Source organism: Myiozetetes cayanensis, unplaced genomic scaffold, assembly GCF_022539395.1.
Source record: "Myiozetetes cayanensis isolate MyiCay16 unplaced genomic scaffold, myiCay2020 scf14, whole genome shotgun sequence".
NCBI lineage: Eukaryota > Metazoa > Chordata > Aves > Passeriformes > Tyrannidae > Myiozetetes > Myiozetetes cayanensis.
The window spans coordinates 20,754,861-20,778,916 of NW_026087048.1; the positions used below are offsets into that span (position 1 = coordinate 20,754,861).

The following is a 24,056-nucleotide window of genomic DNA, read 5'->3' on the forward strand; positions in this document are numbered from 1 at the left end:
AATTAATTGCAACTTCCAGTATTAACCCCTTTTATTAAACTTTGAAGACGTTTGTATTTGAGACTGTCTGAAAGCCTTTGGGTCCAGGTAACTGAAAATGTAGTATGCAGAGCACCTCAGTGCTCATCTGGGTTTCCCTTTTAAACTGTCTCTTCTCTTGCTTTTCAGTCCCATTTAATCCAAACAAAATCCTTTTTTTCTCTTTTCTGCTGTAATTATTTTTTTCATCTTTGATTTTCACCAAAATCCTCATTAATACCTCACGACCCAGTATTTTGGTGCATACACAGAAGAAAGGGTCTACCCATTCACATGTGTAGAACTTGACAGGAAAAAGGGAGCTCTGGTTTGGGTGTTAGAAACAAAAGGCAGGATTGACACTTCAAGTAGGAGAAACATTGGTCCAGGGCAGAGAAGCTTGAAGAGTTTTTGTTTCGTGGGCTGTTTCATTACTGTAGTGCAGAAGAACTGGGTTGATGTGATTTGGCTATATAGAGTGAATGTCATTCAGACCACTAACTTTGTTTTATCTTTAGATATTCTACCCAGAAACTACAGATATCTATGATCGCAAAAACATGCCACGCTGTATCTATTGTATTCATGCACTCAGGTAAGGCATACCTTAGCAGACAGAAAATCTGATTACTTCTGAAATCTTTCTGCAAAGCTGAAAGGTAGGAGGAGAGAGAGCTGGCTAGATGAGGGTAAATTTTCTAACAGAACAATGTTGCCAGGTGAGAGCAAAGATCCACGAAGCCGGTGTTTTGTCTTGGGTAGTGGCCACATGAGATGCCAAAGGAAAAAGAACCAGTCAAGTATGTTGTGATTTCTACTTTACGTTCCAGTTCTCATCCTCTCACCCTCTGAGTTAGAGCTAGACATTCTTTAACCAAGAAGATAGTGAGGCGCTGGCACAAGTTGCCCAGAGAAGCTGTAACTGCCTCATCCCTGGAACTGTTCAAGGCCAGGTTGGATGGAACTTGGAGCAACCTGGGATAGTGGAAGATGTCCCTGCCCACGGCAGGGGGCTGGGTTGGAATAAGATGATCTCTAAGGTCCCTTGCAACCCAAGCTTTTACGTGATTCTATGGTCCGCGTGGAGCTGGCATGACAGGCAAAAACTAGAGGAGTTGCTTCTCTTTTCCCAGTCCCATTTGTACTTAGCTGTATGGATTCATCCCTTCTTTTTAACAGTTAACATTTCTCGTGAGCACTAGGTGAATACATTTAACCCCATTTTAAGAAGCGAAATCAGTTTAGTGAATACTTCCCCCCCTACTCACTATTGATGAGGCCTCACCTGCAATCCTGTGTGCGGTTCTGCGCTCCCCAGCTTAAGAAGGACAGGAGCATGCTGGAGAGAGTTGAAAGAAGAATCACTTTCGAGAAAGGCTGGGAGAGTTGGGATTATTCAGTGTAGATAACAGATGGGGCCATGGGAATCTCAGCAATGTGTGCAGCTATCTGAAGGGAGGATGCAAAGATGTGAAGCCAGGCTCTTCTCGATGATGTCCCATGATACGACAAGAGGCAACTGGCACAATCTGAACCACAGAGGGGTTCCTCTCAACATAGGAAACACTTTATGCGGGTGACCAAAAAGTGTTACAAATGCCCTGGAATGTTTGGGGGTCTCCACTGTTGGCGATACTCAAAAGCCATCTGGACGTGATCCTGGGGAACTTGATCCAACGTGACCTGGTTTGAAAAGGGAGCTTGAACAGGACAAACTTGAGAGTCCCCTTCTGGCCTCAACCATTCTGTAATTCCCTGAAGACTTAAGAGTGGTGGGCCAGTTATGTTCAGCTGAGGAGGGAAGACGGGAGTCAGCTCATCCACTTGGTGGTTATCATAGAATCATAGAATCAACTGGCTTGGAAAGGACCTCTGATATCATCAAGTCCAACCCTTGATCCACTACCACCGTCATTACAAGACTATGGCACAAAGTGCCACATGCAGTCTCACCTTAAAAACCTACAGGGACGGAGAATCCACCGCTTCCCCGGACAGCCCATTCCAATGTCAAATTACCCTCTCTGTAAAGAATTTCTTCCTGGTATCCAACCTAAACCTCCCCTGGCAGAGCTTAAGACCATGCCCTCTTGTCTTACTGGTAGTTGCCTGGGAAAAGAGACCAACCCACGCCTGGCTACAACCTCCTTTCAGGTAGTTGTAGAGAGTGATGAGGTCTCCCCTGAGCCTTCTCTTCTCCAGACTAAGCAACCCCAACTCCCTCAGCCTCTCCTCATAGGACTTACGTTCGAGTCCCTTCAGCAGCCTGGTTGCTCTCCTCTGGACCTACTCCAGCACCTCAATATCCTTCCTGAACTGAGAGGCCCAGAACTGGACACAGTACTCGAGGTGTGGCCTCACCAGCGCTGAGTACAGGGGAAGAATCACTTCCCTGCTCCTGCTGGCCACACTGTTCTTGATGCAGGCCAGGATGCCGTTAGCCTTCTTGGTCACCTGGCCACATTGCTGGCTCTTGTTCAGCTTCCTGTCAATTCAAACTCCCAGGTCCTTTTCCGCCTGACTTCTCTCCAGCCACTCTGTGCCCAGCCTGTAGTGCTGCAGGGGTTGTTGCGACCAAAGTGCAGGATCCGGCACTTGGCCTTGTTGAACCTCATCCCGTTGGAATCAGCCCAACTCTCCAGCCTGTCCAGGTTCCTCTGCAGAGCCCTCCTGCCTTCCAGCAGGAGAACGCTCCCCCGCCCCCAGCTTGGTGTCATCTGCAAATTTACTAATGGTGGACTCAATCCCCTCGTCTAAATCATCGATAAAGATATTAAACAGAACTGGGCCCAACACTGATCCCTGGGGGACAGCTGTTACATTGGCTTACTTGTCTTTGAATCTGTTCTGAAATGGTATCATTGTCAGAACTACACAGAAAAATTACTAGTTCTGATTATTTGCTTATTTTCTCTTCTAGCCTGTACCTTTTCAAACTGGGTCTTGCCCCCCAGATTCAGGATTTATATGGCAAGGTGGACTTCACAGGTAAAAAAACCAAACAAAAAACCCCCAACACTCCTGTGCTGCCTTTATCTCATACCCTGATAGACCAGTTGTTGAACTATTGAACTGATTATTACTGTTGATATTCTAAATCCAAATTAAAATAAAAATTATAGGCTATGAGGAATTCTGGTAATTTAGGAAAAAACTTTGATTTTGATACTTGTAAGCCAGGCAGCTATAGCCATCAGTTCACTAATCATTACTTTTGCAAATAACAATGTTGTAACTTTTTTTGTTCTAACAATGTCACTGTTGTAAGACGCTTAAACCTTGCATCCATCCTCTTGGGAGTTTTCAGTTTGGAACTTGGTAAGCAGTTCTGACCTCCTGTGACAGTTTAAACTAGAGGTGCCATCAGCTGAAGAAGCATTTGCCAGCTGATTGGCTTCAGGAGATGCCAGCACAAAGTCTCGTGTTGACATGCCTCTTAAAGGTTTCACTTCCTTAAGTTTTGCAAAAGTGTCAAATTCTGTCAAAAGTGTAAAATTTTGCATTAGTGAGGTTCTTGCATGAGGGCACGCATCAGATTTAAAAGGTGGATAAACGTTATTTCCTAGCGTATCTTGATACCCTTCATTCACTTTTCCCAGTGTATTCTCTCTGTGGGGAAAAAGAAAATCCTAACTACTACCTGTGCATTTTCCTACTGGCAACCACAGTTGAGGTACCTCAGAATGGAGTCTGTTTCCAGCTCCTCATGAGAGTCTTGTGTTGTTTTCTAGTGAGAAAGACTACAGAATATTTCCATATGAGTCTCTGGGAAAAAATGTAGATTTTAGGAAAGTGTGCAAAGTGTCTTACCACTTTTCATTTATTTGTTTCACTTACTAAATGATATTCAAAGTAGTATTTAAATGGTAATTGCAATCTATTGTAGTTATCTTAATTTTTTTTTTTTTAGCAGCAAATAGTATAGCAGTGCTAATGTATTTAAGCCTGTGTAACACTGTTTTAATGTATATTTCAGAGGAGGAAATCAGTAATATGAGGCTCGAACTGGAGAAGTATGGTATTCAGATGCCTGCCTTCAGCAAGATTGGAGGAATTCTAGCAAATGAGCTTTCTGTGGATGAGGCAGCATGTAAGGAAAAATAGTGTTTTGTTTGATTATTCAAATCAGCAGATCAGTTAAGTGTTGGTTTTAATGCCCCCTGTTTTAAGACTAGTACAGTCCTTTTGATAGGCCTTTTGGAAGACTGGGAAGATGTTTTTATTCTTTCTCTTGTGTATTTTTTTTTGTTCTTTCTGGAACATGATTCAGCTACTTAAAGTATCATAATGTGATGGTTTGGACCTGGCTCCCTGCCAAATGCTCGAACTGACAGTAATAACCCCTTCCCCCTCCCTCCTTTTCTTAAGGCAGAGGAAAAAAAACCTATAAAATTGAAGAGCCTTAAATCAATCTAATTATATAAAAATATATATTTTTACGTATATTACAGTTATATACAATTAAGATGCTATGTACACAGTGAAGGGAATCCAAACACCCCTGAAGGGAAAGGGAAAAGGGGAAAAAGGGACAAAAGGGGACACAGAACAGATATACACAATCAAACCCAAGAACTAGCAAAATAAAGAACTAGCAAAACAAATCTCAACACGTCCCTCAGAAAAGCAAGATCGCCAGACACGGCCAGCACTCCAAATCTCCCACATGGTAGGCCAGTGGTCGCTGCAGGCCTCAGCCTCTAGATAAGCGAGACCAACGCAAGGACCCACTGCTCCTGACCCTCACCGTGAGAGAAGAGAACTAAGGCCTCTCCTCCGTATTTATATCCTGGTTTACGTAAAAATTGTATGGAATACTGGGAACATGGCCACTTCCTTGGTTACAAACTGGTCATCAAGGAAGGCCTAGATTAAAACTGCCACACATAACTAGAAAGCAGGCTGCTGTTTTTTTTCCAGAACACAAAGCCATGATGAAATGAGAGGTACTTTGATAATTCTTTTGCTTTCCAGTTAGTTTCCAGATAATTCTTCTACTCTTTTCAGATTTTTAACAAAACTGTTTTGTTTGTTACTAACTGGCAGACTGTGACTTGTTTTTCAGTACATGCTGCTGTCATTGCCATTAATGAAGCAATTGACCGTCAGGTTCCAACTGACACTTTTATGGCAATGAAGAACCCTAATGCCATGCTAATAAATCTTGATGATCAACTGGAATCCACTTACCAAGACACACTCTACAGAGCAAAGCAAGACAAGATGGAGAATGCTAAAAATAGGGTAGCTCAGTTCTTCTTTCAAGCTGTCTATTTGCATGCATTGCTATTTTGTATTGCAGTGCAAACTGGGGGGGATTCACAGAATGTGTGTTACGGTCTTGCATGTATAGTGTTAGGTGGACTTACTCCTGGTGGTATTCTAGCATGTTCCCCAGTAACCTGTCTTCTTATTATAGGAGATAGGCAGCAGTTAGCTGTGTTAGTTTGTTTAGCTGTCTGAAATATGAGCCTCATAGATACAGATTTCATTTAATCCTTTTTATGCTCGGGATGCATCCCTCTATTTTCACACAGTATAGATGTGTTTTCCTAACAAAGAAATGAGCAAAATTGACTGATGCTCTTGGAAGTGATCCATGTTGTTTTAAAACACTGTATAATGCAAGCCTAGCTCTGTATACTGCTTTCCATGTTCTGGAGCTCTACTGTGTGTTCATATAGGGGCATTACATTGAAATAAGGTGTTTTTAGGCTGTTTGTATCAGAGTTTGACTATAGTTACTTTAAATGTGTTTACGTATAGGGCTTTTTTTTGCATGTGTAGAGGTAGCCTGTCTGTGACCTATCACAGCTGTATATAGATAGATAGTTATCTTCCCTGACTTTTTCACTTAGAAGATCTATGAGGGCAAAGGAAGCTGTAGAAACACTGATGAGTTTTTATTTCATCTTCAGATTGCCTCAGAAAGTTCAGATAGAGAGAGAGATGTGTATGAAGAACTTCTGACTCAAGCTGAGATTCAAGGAAACATCAATAAAGTGAACAGTAGGTATCACGTTAAAGTAATAGTCTTAATTAAATTAGTACTTCAAAACTATATCTGTGCTCCTGTTTCTCTGTAGTGCTGACCAAATTTAAATGCAGCTTCCCTGTTTTTGTGGGGTGTTTTGGTTTTTCTTGTTGCTTATGTGGTTGGTTTTGGGTTTTTTTCGGGGAGTTTTTTTTTTTTGTTTTAATTTTACTGATTATTAGTACGTAGTTGTAAGCTTAATTTACTCTGATTTCTGTTACCCTTCCTTTTGGAAACGGATTGTCCATGTTGCTGGCCCCTCCAATTCTTCATCTTGAATAATGCATGCTATTTCCAACAATCAGACGGTTTTTCAAGTACTGCTTTGTAATTTACTCTGGAATTCTTCCATTTGGATTACATACCTAACTTACTATTTTATCAGGTCTAAGAGTTTTTCTTTCTGAGCAGTAGGTTACATAAACCACAGGACTATCTTCATTTCACATTTCTCTCAAAACTCTTTTACTGTTGCTAGCACATGCAGCCATATCAAAGATTGACCTAGCTTTGGAACGAGGAGATGCATTAGCACTGTATGAAGCTTTGGCAACACCAGCCCTGGGACTCCGAGGATTGCTACGAGAAAATTGTGACTGGTATTTCAAGCAGTTTTTGAGTGATAGGCAACAGAAACAGGAGGTATGGAAAAGTGTAAATTACCCTGATTCGTGAAGTTTTTGCCTGCCTCTGCCTTTCACTGTACTACTGTGTACTAGTCACTTGCTATGTACCTGCATTGCAGTTTAGTGTTGGTTAGAAAAAATTAGTGCTACGAGATAGAAGCATTCAGTAACCATATGTATCATTTAGGTTTTATGTCTGCATATGAAAGGCTAATATAATGTTTGTATGTATGTGCATATATAACTAAAATACTTTGAACAAACCTTAAAATACTAACTTGTGTGTATATAAAACTTCTATAATTAAGGTGTGTCCTCCGTCATTTTACTCTTGTCAGTGTCCAAATAATGCGGATATTTGTGTTTTTTAAACACCTATCAGATAAGCATAAACTACTTTCACTATGGAGAATAGGACCATACACCACTTGTAGACATGGGGCTTAGGGACATGATTTAGTGGTGGACCTGGCAGTGTTAGGTATACAGTTGGACTCAATGATTTTAGGGGTCTTTTCCAACCTAAATGATTTTATGATTCTGCCCAAGTTATTCAAGCCCTCTTCCCTGGTGACTCGGTCTCACTTTTTTTGTACTTGTGTGGTATATAATCCAAGAAGTGTGTATGTGTAAGCCAAAGCTGGGTGTTGTCCATTTTGATGTCTTGCTAACTCTTCAGTTGCTCAGAGGTAAAACGGAACATTAGTCAACAGGTCTCTTCTGGCAAACTACGCAAATTTCACATCAGCATGCAGCTCATGTGCGGGGAGTCTTTCCCCACAAAATTATGACCTTTGCTTTAAATATTTTACAATTTTGGAAGCTGGATCTTGCCTTTAATTGTTATGTTCATGGGACTGCACTTCTAATATAAAAGGGGTCAGGTTGTACACATACAGTCTTTCGTCATCTTAATTGAGCATCTGGAGAGTAATTTCTGGCTTCCTATTACGTATGTGGCATTCTTTGTTTGCAGAAGCTATATTGCATTAGACTGTTTTACGTTAAAGCAGGGTATTTTTAATGAGGTATTTGAAGTGAATAAGGTGGACATCATTTCACCCTCGTGGTTTTTTTTTTTCTTTTTCTTTAGGCTGGCCTTACAGGTCCTCTGCAGAAGGAAGAGTTGCAGTTGGGAGTGGATGCTGCTAACAGGGCAGCACAACAGTACCAGCAAAGTGAGGATCAGCAGAAATTATTGCAGCAAAGTGACCATGGGTGTGAGCAAAAGAATGAGACAGCACAGTATTTTGGGTCTATTATGAATGGCCAATACAGATGTTCTTTAAGTACCTTACAGCTGCTAAGAACAGTAGAGAGATGGTTGCCCTAGTGATTTGTAGTATCTTTTATCCAGATGTTACAGTGTGGCTGGAGATAACAGCATATAATTTGAAATATAAGAAACACGGAATTTTTGCCTCTACCTTAAATAACCTTTTTGTAGAATACTTGCATGAATTTTTGTACTGTGGATCTGTGAAGAAAATCTGGATTGCTCCAAGAGGTGTGAAAGCTAGATTGTGTGCTGACCATTCACATTAAATCTTCCTTGGTTTGAGCTGCAGAACCTTCAACTTGTTTCTGAATATCGGGAAGCAAAGAAAATTCAGATCATGATGGCTGACTGATTTTTTGATCGATGTTTCTGGGACCATGCAGAACTCTGGCTGTACAGGAGCAATTCAATCTGATAGGTTGAAAAGACTCTACTAGAGATTTGAGGAGACAACGGGTTTAGAATACAAGAGGAAAATAGTGAATGCTGAATTAAGTAGGTGGCTGCCTTGGAAGTACCTTACTTGTTCAGCATGGAGGTCTGTGTTTGTTTACCTACTGTGCCATCTGGAGTTAGACAGGGTGTACCCACGATAGAGTGCCTCTTACTTCCTTGAGCAGGGTAGATGTGAACAGGAAGAGAAAGTTGGTACTGTTCACCCATCCAGAAATTTGCAGTGGGGCTTCTTACTGTCGCAGTACTGAAATGGTAAAACAGTCCTTTGATAAACAGACAAAAAGGTGAACTAGTATTAAACTTGAGCGTTGTGTATTTAGTTGTCTTCAGTAACAGAAGACTAACCGAGGATTAATGGATCAGAAAGCTTGACTCTTTCTCCACAGTTAGGGGTATTATTCTTTTTCTATTTCTATTATTCATTCTGAGTAGAATGAAAATGCAGTTACTATGGGGGTCTGAACTGTCTGCCTGCCTTATTCTTTATGCTCTTTGAACTTCTAGGAGTGGCAGCAGTAGCCAAAATTAATTCAGCAATTCGAATGGGTGATGCTGAGAAGACTGTGGCAGAAATGATGAATTCAGAAGCCCAGTTACCAGAGGTTTATGCATTTGCTGCAGATCTTTACCAAAGGGAGCTGGCTACCTTACAGCAACAGAGCCCTGAAGTAAGTATCACCTTCTCTGTTATTTCTGGAAGTTGGCATGGGCCACTGGGTCTACCTTGTCTGTGCTGTTAAATACATTCTCTGGAACAAACTTGTCTTGAGTCTTAATGGAACTGCTTTGGTGTTCATTCTGTTCTGATGTGGTTTAATCCCTAAATCTTGAGCTCCTTGGTGGCCCTGTAAGGTTCTGCTTTAATCTCTTAACTTGGTATTCTAGCTTTGTTTATGATACTCACCTTTCTATTCGTTGTCATAAAAGTTGTCCCTTTGCTTTGTAACATGTCTGTTTTGATAACTACTCTATCATTTTTTATTTGTGAGAATAGTTTGTATAGGGCAAAGATAATTAATTTGCTGTCCTCTTTGTATGCAGGGTAACCTCACCCATCCAGAACTGTCTGTTGCTGTTGAGATGCTGTCTTCTGTGGCCCTGATTAATAGGGCTTTGGATTCAGGGGATGTGAATACAGTGTGGAAACAACTGAGCAGTCCTGTCACAGGGCTTACAAACATTGAGGATGAGAACTCACAGAGGTGGATATTTCAAGGAATCATATATGTTCTTGATGTTGCTTATATTCTGTGATTTCATGAAAACTTTTTCCCTTCTTTTACATTTTACGTTGCTTCTACATTATTTATTACAGTATTGATTTAATCTCTATTGTTTCTTGCATCTTGTTTTTGCAATTACTGTTTCTTACTGGTCTGATTTCTTGTGCTGTCTCTCAGTGCTTTCTCGTGGATTTCACACGAAAGCCACATTATGATACCCATTAGGTTGTCACTAATTCCTGCGCCAGCTCACTCACCGTTTTCTTTGCCTGGACTGTTACTCAATACCTTAGTGCTTTTGTCTATTTAGCAGTTTTGTTTGTTTGAACCTACTTCACATTTGGGCTGAGCATCCTGCACACAGCCTTTCCTCTTTCTCCACCTTTTCATATTTGTTCCAGTTTCAACCTTCATGTTACCTCTCCCACTTTGTGTACTAATTCTCAGGCTGTGTTGTGTGTTCCCTGGCCAGCTTGTTCTGATATTTATTTGGTTTGGGTTTTGTTTTTTGACAGATACATCGATGATTTGATGAAGCTGAAGGCTCAAACAAATGCAAAAGGAAATGAATTTATCACATGGAATGATATCCAGTCATGTGTTGATCATGTGAACAAAGTTGTGCATGAAGAACATGAAAGTAAGTTTTTCTGCTCAATTCATGCTAGACTGATCCTAGCTTATAAGGAGTACTAGAATTAGGTGCATGTCAATACAAGAAGTTACTGATTGACTTATAGTTGTGGCATATGTTAGATGTTGAGGAAGATCTTATTTCTGAACAAGACTTGGTGGTCTCGTCTGTAATACGAAAGTCTTGATTGCAGGACTGCAGGCAATCAAGAGTGTTTGTGGTATTGAAGTCAGTGTCTCAAAACTGTTTATTAATCCTTCCAGTGTAAATTTCAACCCTTTTTTGGATTAAAAATTCCTTTTCTGATGTCAGTGTCTAGGATTTGTCTGGAACCTTCTAATTTTGTTTCAATCCTCCAAATTTAATGAAAGCTAGTGTTACCAGAATCCCTCAGTTAGTTGTAGCCCATGCTACAACTTGGAGTGCTGAATCCTCCTTCCTAATTTGCTGTGTTCAGTAGAAGATATTTTTCTTGGAGTCTTATTCTCTCTTTGACTGCAACTTTACCCTGTTCAGGTTTTCCTCTTCTTCCTTTTATTTCTTCTTTTGAGTGTGCTTTGGCCTTTTTACCTTCGCAGTATTTAGTGGAAGTTCCACAGCCTCAGTCCAAGATCCTCTACTCTTCATCTGTGGGTAATTTGACCTGCGTATGCCAGATAAGCTTTTCACCTTTTGTTGATGACTTTCAGATCTGTAATTATGTTAGATGCATTTCTGTAGTGGATGAAGAGCTTGAATGAACAACAGAAAGATGAGTTTATCTCGAGGTCTTATTCTCAGTGCTTTAACTCTTGACTGTATTAACACTACTTCCAAAGTACAGCTTCTTTATTGCACCAAATAAACAAGCCTTTTCAGTTACTTAGATTCAGTGATAAATCAACAGATACCTAAGAAAGTTTATTCTGAAATGCTCTCTGTTCAACGGCTACTTACTGTTTTTGTTTAAAACATTTGATACAGCTTTTTCAAAGAACATATTATCTCATCAGTTTGGTGCCATTCAAATTCTGAGTTCCAGATACTGGGACCTAAATCTCAAATTAGGGTTGTAATGGGAAGTGCTGATTTTTAATAGGTTAGTTACTTTGTTTACTGTTAGTTCCATCAGGTTTTAACACTACGTATGCCTTCTAGTTGATAAAACCAGTATTATAAAAGCTGAAATGACTGCTAGCTGACATTCTGACTGGTAGAAGAAGAGTATGCTTGCACAGTTGTTGCCTTTTGATATGAAATATTGGTGAAAAGTGCAAAAGAAAATCCTCTATTGGAAGATGTGCAAAATCCCTCAGAAGTTACAAGTGTCTGACACAGATCACTGGTGAGACTTCAGCTCTCTGGGTGTGGGGAGCATCTGAGCTCTCACCAGGAGCACGCTGCCAGAGTTAATCTTTCAGATGTACCGTGTGTGTCGTGCACTGCAATTCACACTGCCCTGTACTCTATTGCAGGGCTTATTGACCTGGAGCATGGACACCTGTTTCTTTTTTTATGTAAAAGTTGTGATCCAGGAATCACCACTAATGCATTGCACTCACAGGCATTTGGTCAATAGCCCTGTATTGAAGAGAACAGGAAGAGGTGTAGTATATACATGCATGTACAGTGCCAGGCTGGACCGGTCTAGCAGATGATGTCCCTGCCCATGGCAGAAGAAGAGCTTGGAGCTAAATGATCTCTAATGTTCCTTCCAGCTCAAACTGTTCTATGCAGCAAGTACGAGTACCAAAACTTAAGTACTCTTGAAGGAAAAAAGTTACTGTTGCAAGCTGAAAATTGTGAATGAGTGTTAACCTAACTTCTATGCTTCTAGCCCTACATTTTCTAGATTTCTATTTTTCAGTAGTATTTATGATAATAAATGTCTTTTAGCAGTGATAAAAGACTGGGACTTAGTGTAATTATGAACATTTCAGCAAAACAGGAAATCTTGAGTAATTCTTCTTTTTCTAATTCAGTATTAATTGATTTAAAATCCAGAGTGGAGATAAGGGAGTCCTTGAAAATAGCACAAGTAAACAATTCTTAGGTAGACCCTTCTGAGCTTCTGTTTCAGATGGTTTTAATTTTCTATTTTTTTTTCTCAGTTTCATTAAGGAATCTTAACTTTTGTTTATGGCGAGTACTGAAAACCTCCTGGGTGTCACTTGTTTTCAAGCCATCTGTGTGATATTTAGCTCAAAGCTTTGCATCGTAAGGCGGGAGAGGTTTGTCACAAGTGTGGAGGTGATGCTAAAGTTTATGTTTTACACTGAGACAAGCAGGTGTCTTCTACCACTCCTTGTTGTATACTTGGTGACTTAGCAGGTGTCTTCTGCCACTCCTTGTTGTATACTTGGTGACTTGTGTTTCACCTTGGAAAGCTTATACTCTAGAGAGGGTTAAATTTTAAATTAAAAGCCTCCTGTCTTGGTTAACTTGTTTCCTGCTTCTCCAAATAGACACAGGGTTTCCTGTTTGGGTCACATGAGCAGATTTGTTAAAACCACACAAACAGGGACCCGCACTGTGAGTGCACATACCGGTGCTATGTTCATAGAATGTAAGAGATCACAGTGCAGTTCTAGTAGTTTGTGCAGTCCCAACATCCTGTTTCTTTTAACACTCTTTATGCTGTAAAAAAAAGTGCAGAACATCCTGTAAGGAGATACATTTTTCTTCTGTGGAATTTCTTAATTCCTTGGTCTGCTTCATATATGCCCTTATGCAAAGATGCTTTTTATCCCCTCTCTATGAATAAGTTAAGTTAGTCTGAGAAGGTCCTCAAGGTGTAAGCTCATATATATATATATATATATATATTTTTTTTTTTTCCCACTATGCTTGTAAATAGTTTCAAATTAAAAAATGCTTTCCAGTGAAGAGCTGTAACATATTGCTCTTCCATGGAATATACCACGTCCATATTAGCAAACTAATCAAAGAGAATTACTACTGAGATTCTGTACCCTTTCATAAGTTATCATATCTGGTTTTTGGTAGGAACCATGCTAATGTCCTCAACATGTATTTTTCCCTAATCTATACTCCATCCAAATATAATCGCTTTCCTAAGATGTTCTGGTTTTTGCATAATCTTCTGTTTTGTGAGTCTTTCTTTTGCAGAAGTCACAAATTTTTGAATACAATAACCAAAGCTGGAAATCCTCATACTGAGTCCTTTCTTTTTTCTACAAGATCTCTCTGTTCTGAGAACAAAACATGATTGGATCCTTCTTTAAGCAGGGAATTGAATTAGATAAATCTAGGGTCCATCTCAACCTGAGCTATTTTGTGATTTGTAGGAGATTGTTGCTGTAGATAGGACACGTATGATGTACTGTTTCCATTTAGCTAACTGTAAGATGCGTCCACATCTCTATAGTATTCAGCTAATACTACATACATCCTTAATAAAGGAGTTTTCTAATAATGAAGTTATTGTGTTTTTAAATGGTACTCCATGCAAATCTTTATCTTCCTGTGAAGATTTCTTTCTGGATAAGCTAGAGCCTTGGAATATTGTAAACTCTGGCCATTTGGGTTTTGATAATTCTCTTCTAGTGGCTCAGAGCTGTGTGTCTGAGGACTCAATTTTGTCCCTGCCTGTGGTCTCCCTGAGTGGGTTTTTTTCTTGTTATTTTTTTAATTACCATGCCCAGGAACTATGATTACTTTAAAGTGGAGAAACAGTCTTGCTTTCTTTACTAGTAAATCATGTTTTCTGTTAAAAATATTGAGGTTCTTGACTGATACTTGGTTTAGGAAGGACTAACTGCACTTTTCTTCTGAAGCAGTTATTGTTGACCAGAAATGGAACTTTGTCTTTCTCTTCCTATGCCTTCGTCCCTAGGGATTTTGGCAATTGGTCTTATCAATGAAGCTCTGGATGAAGGGGACAGCAAGAAGACTATTCAAGCCTTACAGATTCCTGCAGCAAAATTGGAGGGTGTAGCCCCAAAGGTAGCACAGCATTATCAGGATATGCTACTTCGAGCCAAGCGAGAGAAAGCACAGGTGAGTGTGGTTAAATGCACCTCTTGAAAAATCTTTACATGTTTGTAATGGGATTCTTACTGGTCTTGAAAGTCAGGAATCAAAACTCGCAGTGGAGAGGTGGGCATTCTGCATACCTTCAACTGATCTTACCCAGTCAGTTTGGATCTTTCTGTATTAAAGAGATTTGCAGCTAACAGTATGAATCTTCATGAACTCTGGAGATAAGTGTAAGGATATTAAGTGCATGTGGTGGCTTATTACAGCTAATCCTGGGTCCTCAGTGAGATATGTATCTTGTTTGTGGAAAAATAGTATCATCTGTTTTTGAAAGGAGATCATGTTCATTCCAGGACTACTGAACTTTTGAATGCAAGTTTCCTGCAAGCTGAAGTATTTTTTTCTAATGTTCTTTACTAAATGTAGTCATAGGCGTAGTTATATGTGGCAAAAAGAAAGTTTCTGAAAGTGGAAAAGTCTGTGAAGTGATAAATTAGAAAAAACACGTGAAGCAACATACATGCTACTAGCAAAATGTATGCTGATGCCTGTTGTTCACCTGTGACACTTTATTGGCTTATGATTTTTTTGAGCAATAGTTGTCATTAGCCAAGGAGTTCTACCTGCTTGTACATAGTTGCAGCTTTCACTAACTGAAAGGTGAAAATGGAGAGAGGAAGAGCAAGTTTCATCTTACAGGTTTAAGAAAGGTGATGAGGACTGTACCTGTGTGTACGCAACTAATTTTTGAGTAGTAGGGATAGGACACTGAATTTTTTTTCTCATCTATTTACAAAGAAGTAGCAGACGTCTGTCCTTTCAGTGGCTTGAGAGTGTTTTGTTTTCTTTTTTCTGCTGTGGACCTCATTGCTCTAGTAGTAATGCACAAGTTCGTATAGAGACTAAGATCTAGATTGTCCTGAACACTTCTTGTTTGTTTGTTTTTGACTACAGGTAAACCCACGTGATGGCAATAGCTGAAAACTGTATGCATTTCTAATGAAAATCATTAAGCAGCTTTCCCAAGGACCCTGACAGGGTTAATGTTTCTCGGGAACCCATTTTGTGCTGAAGCATTTCCTCCCGCTGAGTCAGAATAAAATAATGAACTCTTTTTAGTGTGTGCTTAAACTTGTGCCAGGGTGTGCTGGTAACTTCTCATTTGGCGTGAAATTGCCTTATTTAGACATAAAATAAGTAAAGGGCTTGTCCCAGCAGCATGGCAGAAATCTCCAAAGTAGAAAGATCGTATTATAAATTAACAATGTGGGGAAAATAATCACCATCTGAAGTCAACTGTTACGAACTAGTGATTTCTATACCCTGGGGCTGAGAGGGATTGTACTTCACCTCAAGACGTCGTTCAGTTGTTTACATGAATGGGGAGTGCTGTATGAAACATGTTTCTTGTGTGATTAGGAGAGAAAGAAAAAAAAACAGTAGACCTTGGAGTATGTTACACTGTGTATCTTGCAGAAAGCCTTGCAACAGTAAAACTGTAGACAAGCACCAGATGGCTTTGGTAGTGTTGAGGTTAACTTCTGCTGGTACACAGTACAGTAAGGTTACAGTGATTATTCTCCCCCACTCCCTGGACAGGACTTTTGCTGTTGCTGAGACTCTTATGGGACTGTCTGACTTTCAGATGAAATCTGCCTGTGAAAGTCATGTTAAGCTCTTGAATGAAGTATCATTTAAACAAGTTAGTTTCATACTTGCCAAAACAGTGGGAAAAATATGGAGGGAATGTAAGGGAATGTTCATTTTCAGACTGGCCTTAAAGCTCACGAACATTGTAAGTAGTAGTTCTTTTGTGCAGTGTGATTATTATTCCATACCAGAACTAAATGTTTCCTATGTTCTGTTTGTATGAGGAGAGCTATCAGAGGGGTAGCAGTTGCATCTTAGCATTTTTTTCAGTAGTTACCTACAGGAAACACCAGTGGGTGGAGAAAAGCTTATGCTTGGCGACTGCTAGGTCATTGTTCTTTTATGTATATTTTGGGACTTGCTAAACACTTGCCTCTTTCCTCTTCTCAAATTTCTTCATATAACATTAGCTCATTGGATTTCCCAGCCAAAACACAGGATACTGTGTGATCACCGCTCCTTGACAAGTGATCTGTTAAAATAAAGACGTAAAAACATGGCTTTGACTGCTGTGTGTGTCTACCCACCCACAATACATACAATGTTTTTTTGCTTTGCTAGTTTGTACAAGCTTGTGAACTTTTGTGGATGGGGACAAGAGCAGCCTGATATGACACTACTTACCCAAAAAGCTTTTAGTTTCTGCACACAGATGTGCGTTGGCAGCTCTGTGTAGTTGTGTTATGTTGAAGGACTAACTTCTTGGGAAGTCGTGTCCTCTTAGCTAGTATGGCTTTAGGACTGACCAGTACCGAGTCCCTGCCCTTGTGTTCTCTCTGCTTATCAGGGTGATTCCATTGATAGAATTTCTTCTTCGTTCTGTTTCCTGAAAAGAGCTTTTGACTGGGAGAAAGTACTGAGTTTGGTAATGCCATAGTAGTCTCTGCTATTGGAGTCAGTTAGGAAGGTTGAAATACTTCTTATTCCCTCTGATATGGAAAACTACTATACTGGCTATTGTTGAGCATGGATTATTTACTTCGCAAAAATAGTGATACTTCTCTACCCACACTGTGTATATTTTTCTTGTCCTCTTCAGGACACACAGGATGAAACAGCTGTACTTTGGCTAGATGAAATTCAGGATGGGATTCATAGGGCTAACAAGGACACAGAGGAGTCCGAGAGATGTAAGTATTATCACACAAATATTGCAGTTAATCCCTATTAGCAACCAAATAGCAGTTACTTAAGGTAAAGTTGGAGCTAGAAATGTCATGTAAATGTGGCAAAGGAAACCAAATGCACTTACAGTCTTTTCTTTGAAGAGCAAATGGCAGATTCTTCAAATACTAAATTTATTGTGGGGGCATATGCCTTTTTTTTCCTGTTTTGCGTGTGACCGTTGGACTGTGTTATCTCATTGGACAAATCTGTATCTAATTTTTTGTCATTTGCAACTAATTGTGTATGTCTGTGGGTGGTTAGCTAGCTGTGAGAATGTTCCCGTGCATAATCGAAATGTTGTTTTCTGGTGAGCGTTACCTTTTGTTTGCATAATGTACTGTTGTCTTGTCTTGGTTCTCTGAAGTTCTAGTGGACAATCTCACATGTTTTTCAAATACAGACAGTGCTACACACCAGTCATAACCACCTTTGCCCCTTAGCACAGTTTGCAGGTGGAGTGGCCCACCCTTTGTTGCATCTGAGTCTTTATAATGATGTCATTTCTGTCTACAGAAAAAATTAAGTAATTACTACTCTTGAACTTGTTGGACTATTATTTCGTTTGTTTGATGGGGGTTTTGTTTGTTTATTTTATTTTGTTCTGGCCAAAATCTTTTTCTTTAACAAAACGTGAAATTTTTCAAGTCTTATGATATATTCTGATGGCCTGTTCTCTATGTATGACATTTGTTTATCACATGCTTTGGAGAGCTTGTTTTTATACATTTTAAAAATGTGATATTGTTTTCATTTGCATTTACTCTAAATCTCTGATTTTCCATTACATTCAGCATTTACCTGTCAGCTTGTTTAGCTTGATTCATGCAGTGTTAGTGCTGATTGGTTTTGCCCTTCATAGTCACCTTACATTTTTCTTGATTCTATTTCTTTGTCTCTGGTGTGCTGATGTCTTCCTTTCCACTTCCAAAAGTTCTAGTTTGATGTTAGGCTAGTACTTAAAGTTATCCAAACATGCACAATCAGTCCCTTCTGATTTTGTTTTCAATAGGCAACCATATTGGAAACAGAAAAGTTTAATCAAAGACAGTGTAGAATATCTGTCTTTCAGCATTTTCCAAACTCAGTCAGACAAGGCCCTGAAGATAGCCCAGCTTTGAGAACAGGACTGGGCTAGACTGCCCTCCAGCATGAGCTCTTAATGAATCTGTGTCTAAGATGTGTAGAGTTTCTGGCCCAGTTGATTCCTTTCGTCCTCTGTCTGCAGAAATGAGCTTGTTTTTTTTATTTGTGCCTTGTCCGTTTGTATTCTTTATTTATAGAAGTTTTAAAAGAGAGAAAAATCAACATGTTCAATCAAAACTTTTTAGCGAAAGACACAATGAGTTTTTCCAACTCCATGGCCTAGTTAAGTTGTTTTTGATGACATTATTTAGTCAGCAAATTCCCCTGTCAACTGCCTTATCAAAAAAAAAAAAAAAAAAAAAAAAAGAAAAAAGAGAAAAAAAGAGGAAAACATAAAAAATAAAAAAATAAAAGATGGGAGGAACTAGGACAGAGCTTTTACCTATTCATATTACTGTTTGTTCCCAGAAGCACCAGTGCAATTTTTTTCACCATTTTTCCCACCTACCAAGCATTTTGGCAAATCAGCAGGTTAAATGTCATGCCAAGGAGCATGTGGTCAAAAACAGGATGAGCCTTTAAGCCTGAAAAGATCTTCAGATACCCTTAACTATCCATGTAGGAATAGATGTTTTTTGCAGTCTTACCTAGTGCTGAAAATGACTATTTCGTGTTTGCTGTATCAGTGAGATTTCTGTGCTCTTTTGATTTTCTCTGTATTTGAGGTGCTGTTCTGCAATAACCCTGGAGTGACATGTGGTTATTTTTTCTTCCTCTGCTTTTTGTCTTTCCTCGATAAGGTTTTTGACTTGTTCACAAACTACTCCATGGCTTTCTCAATAGGGATAGCGGTACTAGTTGTTGAAAAGGCCCCTTTTGAGTTAGGACTGCTCTGCCAGAAGAAACTGCCTTGTCTAAAACAGATGTCAGAGGAGAGCTGTAACTTTGTGTGTTGAGAAATTCTGGTGGTAAGTCAGCACCATACTGGGATTAGGGACACACAAATTACGTGCTGTCAGGTGCAGTACTACGTATGGTTGCACACTCTGTACTGAAGAGGCCTCTATACTGCAAGTTGTCTGATTGTTTTTTATTTATATTTTGTATTTGTTTACAGCTGTATGCGTATCACACAAACATCCCAACTATAAGGGTGTGTTCACATTGCCTTGCTCTGTTCTGCCATTGTGTGTTTGTTGTGAGTCACTGAGTCTGTGAATGCCAAGCTAACCTGCTTCTTGGTGTTACCCAAGTCTCCTTAGGAATTCTGGCCATTAATGAAGCAGTAGATCATGGTGATGTTAGCCAGACCTTGAGTACCTTGCGTTCACCTGATGTGGGGCTATATGGAGTCACTCCAGAATGTGCTCAGACGTACCAGCGAGAGCTCTCAGAAGTCAAGAGAAGAAAAATGGCAGCAGGTACACCTTCAGTAGCCTACTGTTAGTGAAATAAATTCAAGATTATTGTATGCAGAATTGGAACCAGAGGTAAAAAATGCCCTGGGGAGAAGTCTTGTGTCATAGGTGGCAACTGTGGATGCTTTCTGAACTAATTTTTTTTTCCAAAAAAGCGTGTGAATAGTATCATGTTCTCCACTTGTAGAATGTGTTGTGTTCAGGTAGTTCTCATATGAAGTCATTAGGTTCTTGGAAGTATCACTTCTCTTCCTTGGAGGAGGAAGCATCTGTAATGTGGATTTCCTAAGTGTAACATTTATATGCATGAAAGGTAAGACACTTGTCTGGTTTTGAGTCTGACATGCAGTTTCTGCTCTTAGGGGGCAATGGAAGTGAATGGGTGAAACACTGGGTGAGAGGAGGATATCATTATTATCATAACCTGCGGACCAAAGAGGGAGGATGGGATGAACCAGCAGAATTTGTGCAAAATGACATACAGCTGTCACGGGAGGAAATACAGGTAGGGTAGATAACAAACGCCCTTTCTCTGAAAAGTTGATGTTCCTACCATTCCCACCCTTTATGCAGCTCTGAGATAGAATGTTTCAATGCCATAGTCATGTTAACAAGCTTAGTAACTAATTTGATTAGCTGGGCATCATCAGATTATGTGTTCAGAACTTCTTGTCCTATTTCAGAAAAATTTATCCTGTTACTAAAAGAGTACAGGACCACAGTGTCACTGTTTTTTGAAAGACAGCTTTGAATTTTCTTGTAAGCACAAAGTGGAAAGCTCATGTAACATCTTTCTTCTTGTATCTCTGTTTTCTTTTTCTGACTCTTCTTCCTATCATAACATGAATTCAGAGCACCATATCTGGAGTCACTGCAGCATACAACCGAGAGCAGTTGTGGCTGGCCAATGAGAACCTGATTATGAAACTTCAGGCTTGCTGTCGAGGGTATCTTGTTCGCCAGGAATTCAACTCAAGAATGAATTTTTTGAAGAAACAAGTCCCAGCAATCACTTGCATTCAGGTAATGATATCTTTTAATTATGTTTGAAACTTGTTCTCTGCAGTTGTTTTCTATACACAAGCATACTGACAGGTTTTGTTCAATTCAAACAGTTACAGCACACAATTGTCTTTGCTTCATTTTGTAAATTATCTAAAGGCATTTTCTTTGCCAGTGAGCTTTGGTGTATTTGCTTTTACATGTCACGTATAGTCAGTAAAATCTTCTCACATAGAATTGGAGAGAGAAAAACTTATTTGAGAAAGCTTTACCTATTATTTTTTTAACAAGTTTCAGTGTTTTGGAAATAGGGCAATGTGAAGTGTGTTGCATGTCTTGATAGTGATAATACCATGAGACCCATTGCTGTTGTGATATGTCATGAATTCAAGAGAAACAGTGGTTTTCAGTATTCAGTAAGATTGTTCTCTTCAAATCTGTCCAGAGATGTGGAGGATTGAGAACCTGAAAGATATGATGGGATAATTCCACATGAGATGGGGCTCATTTACAGGATAGCAACAAAAACACCCTTTCTGTGGTGTTGTAACTGAAACGTGTGCAAATGAAATAGTTGCTTTGCACCCTATTACCATTTTATTATTTGAGCAGTAACCTGCCTAAGTAGCACGTGCTCTGCCTGTATGTTTAACAAAACCTCCAAACACACTCTCAGCTCATTAAAATAACTCTCTCTTTAAGTGTAGTCCAGCCCTTTGCCTAACTTCTCTTCCAAGTGTTGATAGCAGTGAGTCTGCTCTGAAGGCTTAAAATTTTACATCCCTGTTCTCACTGTCAGCAGCATGTAACACATGATCCCAATGTAGAACAGTTTCTATCAAATTGACTGTTTCGCTGTATCCTTGATCCCTAACTGTGTTTCAGAAGGCCCAGAATCTTCATGGGGTAATTTCAAGTCTCTCATGATTGCAGTTGGGAAATTAGTTAAATGCCTCACAGAGCATATCTCTTAATTAAAAGACAAGCATGTCTCCTTCATGTTTTATTTAACCAAAAGGGAAGTCAGAAGCTGAGGAACAGAAAGAAGCTTAGATTTGTAATTACTTCTCCTTAATTAGAAAAGTAAAGTGAGTGCTCCTGTTTTGTTTTCAGTCTCAGTGGCGCGGCTACAAGCAAAGGAAGGCATATCAAAGCCGTTTGGATTACCTGCGAGCACAAAAGGACCAAGTAGTAAAGGTAGCACAGGGTTCCTGCTGACTTTTTTGGTAAACCTTTTGGGTAGTGAACTTTGAAAGAAAAGTTTCTATCTGAGTGTTTTGGTTACTCTTTAATAGATTCAATCAATGACCAGGATGTATCAAGCCAGAAGACGTTATAGAGATCGTCTGCAGTATTTCAGAAACCATGTAAGAGGCTATCTCGTTAAATGTATTCTGCACCTGACTTTTGTACTCTCTCCAGAATGATGTCAAGTGTTTTTTTGTTTTTTAAATCCTAGATAAATGATGTTGTAAAAATTCAAGCCTTTATCCGAGCAAACAAAGCACGAGAAGACTACAAAACCCTGAGTAAGTATTTCCAAGAGGATAAAACTAATGTGCCTCAAATCACTGTTTGCAAGGTATCATGGAATCATAAAAGATTCCTCAGCTTTCTCAGCCTGTCCCGTAGGAGAGATGCTTCAGCTCTCTGATCATCTTTGTAGCCCTCCTGGACTCACTCCAGCAGTTCCACATCCTTCTTATGTTGGGGGCCTCAGAGCTGAAAACAGTATTCCAGGTGGAGTCTCACGAGAGCGGAGTAGAGGGAGAGAATCACCTGCCTTGACCAACTGGCCATTTGATGCAGCCCAGGATGCAGTTGGCTTTCTGGGCTGCAAGTGCACATTGCTGGGTCATGTCAAGCTTCTCATCAATCAACATGATGTTGGTTGTGTGATCTATAACATCAAGTGCAGAAAGTGGGTAGTTTTTGAGGCTGAAGGAAAACTTGATTCTAGCTGTTGCGTTTCCTGCTGAGATCTAGAACTATAGGTTTGCAGTTAGCTTTGATGGTGTGGACTTAGCTCGTGCTGATACTGACTTTGTTCTTCTTTGCTTCTCTTACAATTTCCTTAAAACAAGAAGTGAAAAAATGTCAGCAGCTGTTTAGACTGGATGGTGCTAATTTAATTCTGGGTGCTCCTTGATATGCTGTTCAAACACAGGTAAGGCATATATTTACTTCTGTTTGCCATCCCTTGGTGTTTTCTTTCTTCTTGCCTATTTTTAGTTAATGCTGAAAACCCACCGATGGCTGTGGTTCGGAAATTTGTCCATTTGCTCGATCAGAGTGACCAAGATTTTCAGGAGGAGCTTGAGCTAATGAAACTGCGTGAGGAAGTTGTAACCTTGATCCGATCCAATCAGCAATTGGAAAATGACCTCAATCTCATGGACATCAAAATTGGGCTGCTAGTGAAAAACAAAATTACATTGCAGGTAAGAAATGTGCTGATGGGAGACCAGCTACAGGTTGAATTGAGCCCAGTGGTAGTTCGCATGGAGAGCTTCTGGCCGCACATGCCAGTTGCTCAGACCCTGTAGAAAACTTTGGCCCAGACTTGCAGTTTTTACTTCCAATACATTCTTAGTCCATTCCACTAATTTAGTATGCATCCATAGAAAAAAAAAACGGAGGAGGAGAAGAAACAAGACCTGAAGCTAAACAAGGCAAACACCAGACTATATTGATCTAAAAAATGCAACAGATTTTGTGTTTGAAGGCTTTGATAACTCTGTTTTGTTGCTCCTGTGGGCTTAAATAAGTCATATGGCACAAGCTTGCAGCAAGGGGCGTGACTTTGGTGGCAGGAGACATGCTCGTGCCACTTGGTTGGTTGTTGGTTAAAGAAAACCCCCCTCTATCGATTGGCACCAGAAAACCGAGACTCCTGCTGATACAGCATTGCCTTTTCTTCAAGCTGAAGTTCTTGTCAGTTTTTTGTGTGGTCCTGGATTTCATTACACTAGGCTTCTCCCCATGCAAAATCTCCATTGGTGTATCAGAATTTATCTTGGAAGGAAACTGCAGTGCTTGAATGATGCTTGCAGTGAAAAATACCATTGCTGTCTGAATATGTAGAGGTATTGAACCAAGTTTGGAACAGGGCTTTTAAGCTGTAAGCCCAGAGAAACTGCTGACTTAGCAAATAACACTTCACTTTAATAGCCCCAGGCATACCTTGACCCTGCCTTTCTACATCCAAGAGAAGTGGGCTCTCAGATGCTACTGTTTTCCAATATTACCTGTTAGAAGCTTCTTAGAGGGTAATCTATACCTATTCTTTCTTTCCAGGATGTTGTTTCTCACAGCAAAAAACTTACCAAGAAGAACAAGGAACAGCTCTCTGACATGATGATGCTGAACAAACAAAGGGGAGGTTTGAAAGCACTGAGCAAAGAGAAGAGAGAAAAGCTGGAAGCCTATCAGCATCTGTTCTACCTACTTCAGGTAAGAAACTTCTTACGCTGCTCAGTAACCTCTTG

At 39.8% G+C, this 24,056-nt stretch overlaps 1 protein-coding gene across 5 annotated transcripts in view; it reads left to right on the forward strand.

The window, feature by feature from the left end:
* Nucleotides 1-24,056, forward strand: part of IQGAP1 (IQ motif containing GTPase activating protein 1) — a 57,171-nt gene that overhangs the window by 16,315 nt on the left and 16,800 nt on the right. For all 5 annotated transcript variants that reach the window (XM_050309329.1, XM_050309328.1, XM_050309331.1 and 2 more), the window contains 20 exons: nucleotides 537-613; nucleotides 2,939-3,006; nucleotides 3,995-4,108; nucleotides 5,084-5,262; nucleotides 5,937-6,027; nucleotides 6,531-6,694; nucleotides 7,772-7,856; nucleotides 8,918-9,081; nucleotides 9,455-9,615; nucleotides 10,152-10,276; nucleotides 14,106-14,269; nucleotides 16,938-17,028; nucleotides 19,402-19,569; nucleotides 19,929-20,071; nucleotides 20,419-20,589; nucleotides 21,682-21,765; nucleotides 21,864-21,935; nucleotides 22,028-22,097; nucleotides 22,801-23,009; nucleotides 23,866-24,021. In XM_050309329.1, the coding sequence (XP_050165286.1) occupies nucleotides 537-613; nucleotides 2,939-3,006; nucleotides 3,995-4,108; nucleotides 5,084-5,262; nucleotides 5,937-6,027; nucleotides 6,531-6,694; nucleotides 7,772-7,856; nucleotides 8,918-9,081; nucleotides 9,455-9,615; nucleotides 10,152-10,276; nucleotides 14,106-14,269; nucleotides 16,938-17,028; nucleotides 19,402-19,569; nucleotides 19,929-20,071; nucleotides 20,419-20,589; nucleotides 21,682-21,765; nucleotides 21,864-21,935; nucleotides 22,028-22,097; nucleotides 22,801-23,009; nucleotides 23,866-24,021 (2,556 nt within the window). The remainder of the gene's footprint in view (nucleotides 1-536; nucleotides 614-2,938; nucleotides 3,007-3,994; nucleotides 4,109-5,083; nucleotides 5,263-5,936; nucleotides 6,028-6,530; nucleotides 6,695-7,771; nucleotides 7,857-8,917; nucleotides 9,082-9,454; nucleotides 9,616-10,151; nucleotides 10,277-14,105; nucleotides 14,270-16,937; nucleotides 17,029-19,401; nucleotides 19,570-19,928; nucleotides 20,072-20,418; nucleotides 20,590-21,681; nucleotides 21,766-21,863; nucleotides 21,936-22,027; nucleotides 22,098-22,800; nucleotides 23,010-23,865; nucleotides 24,022-24,056) is intronic.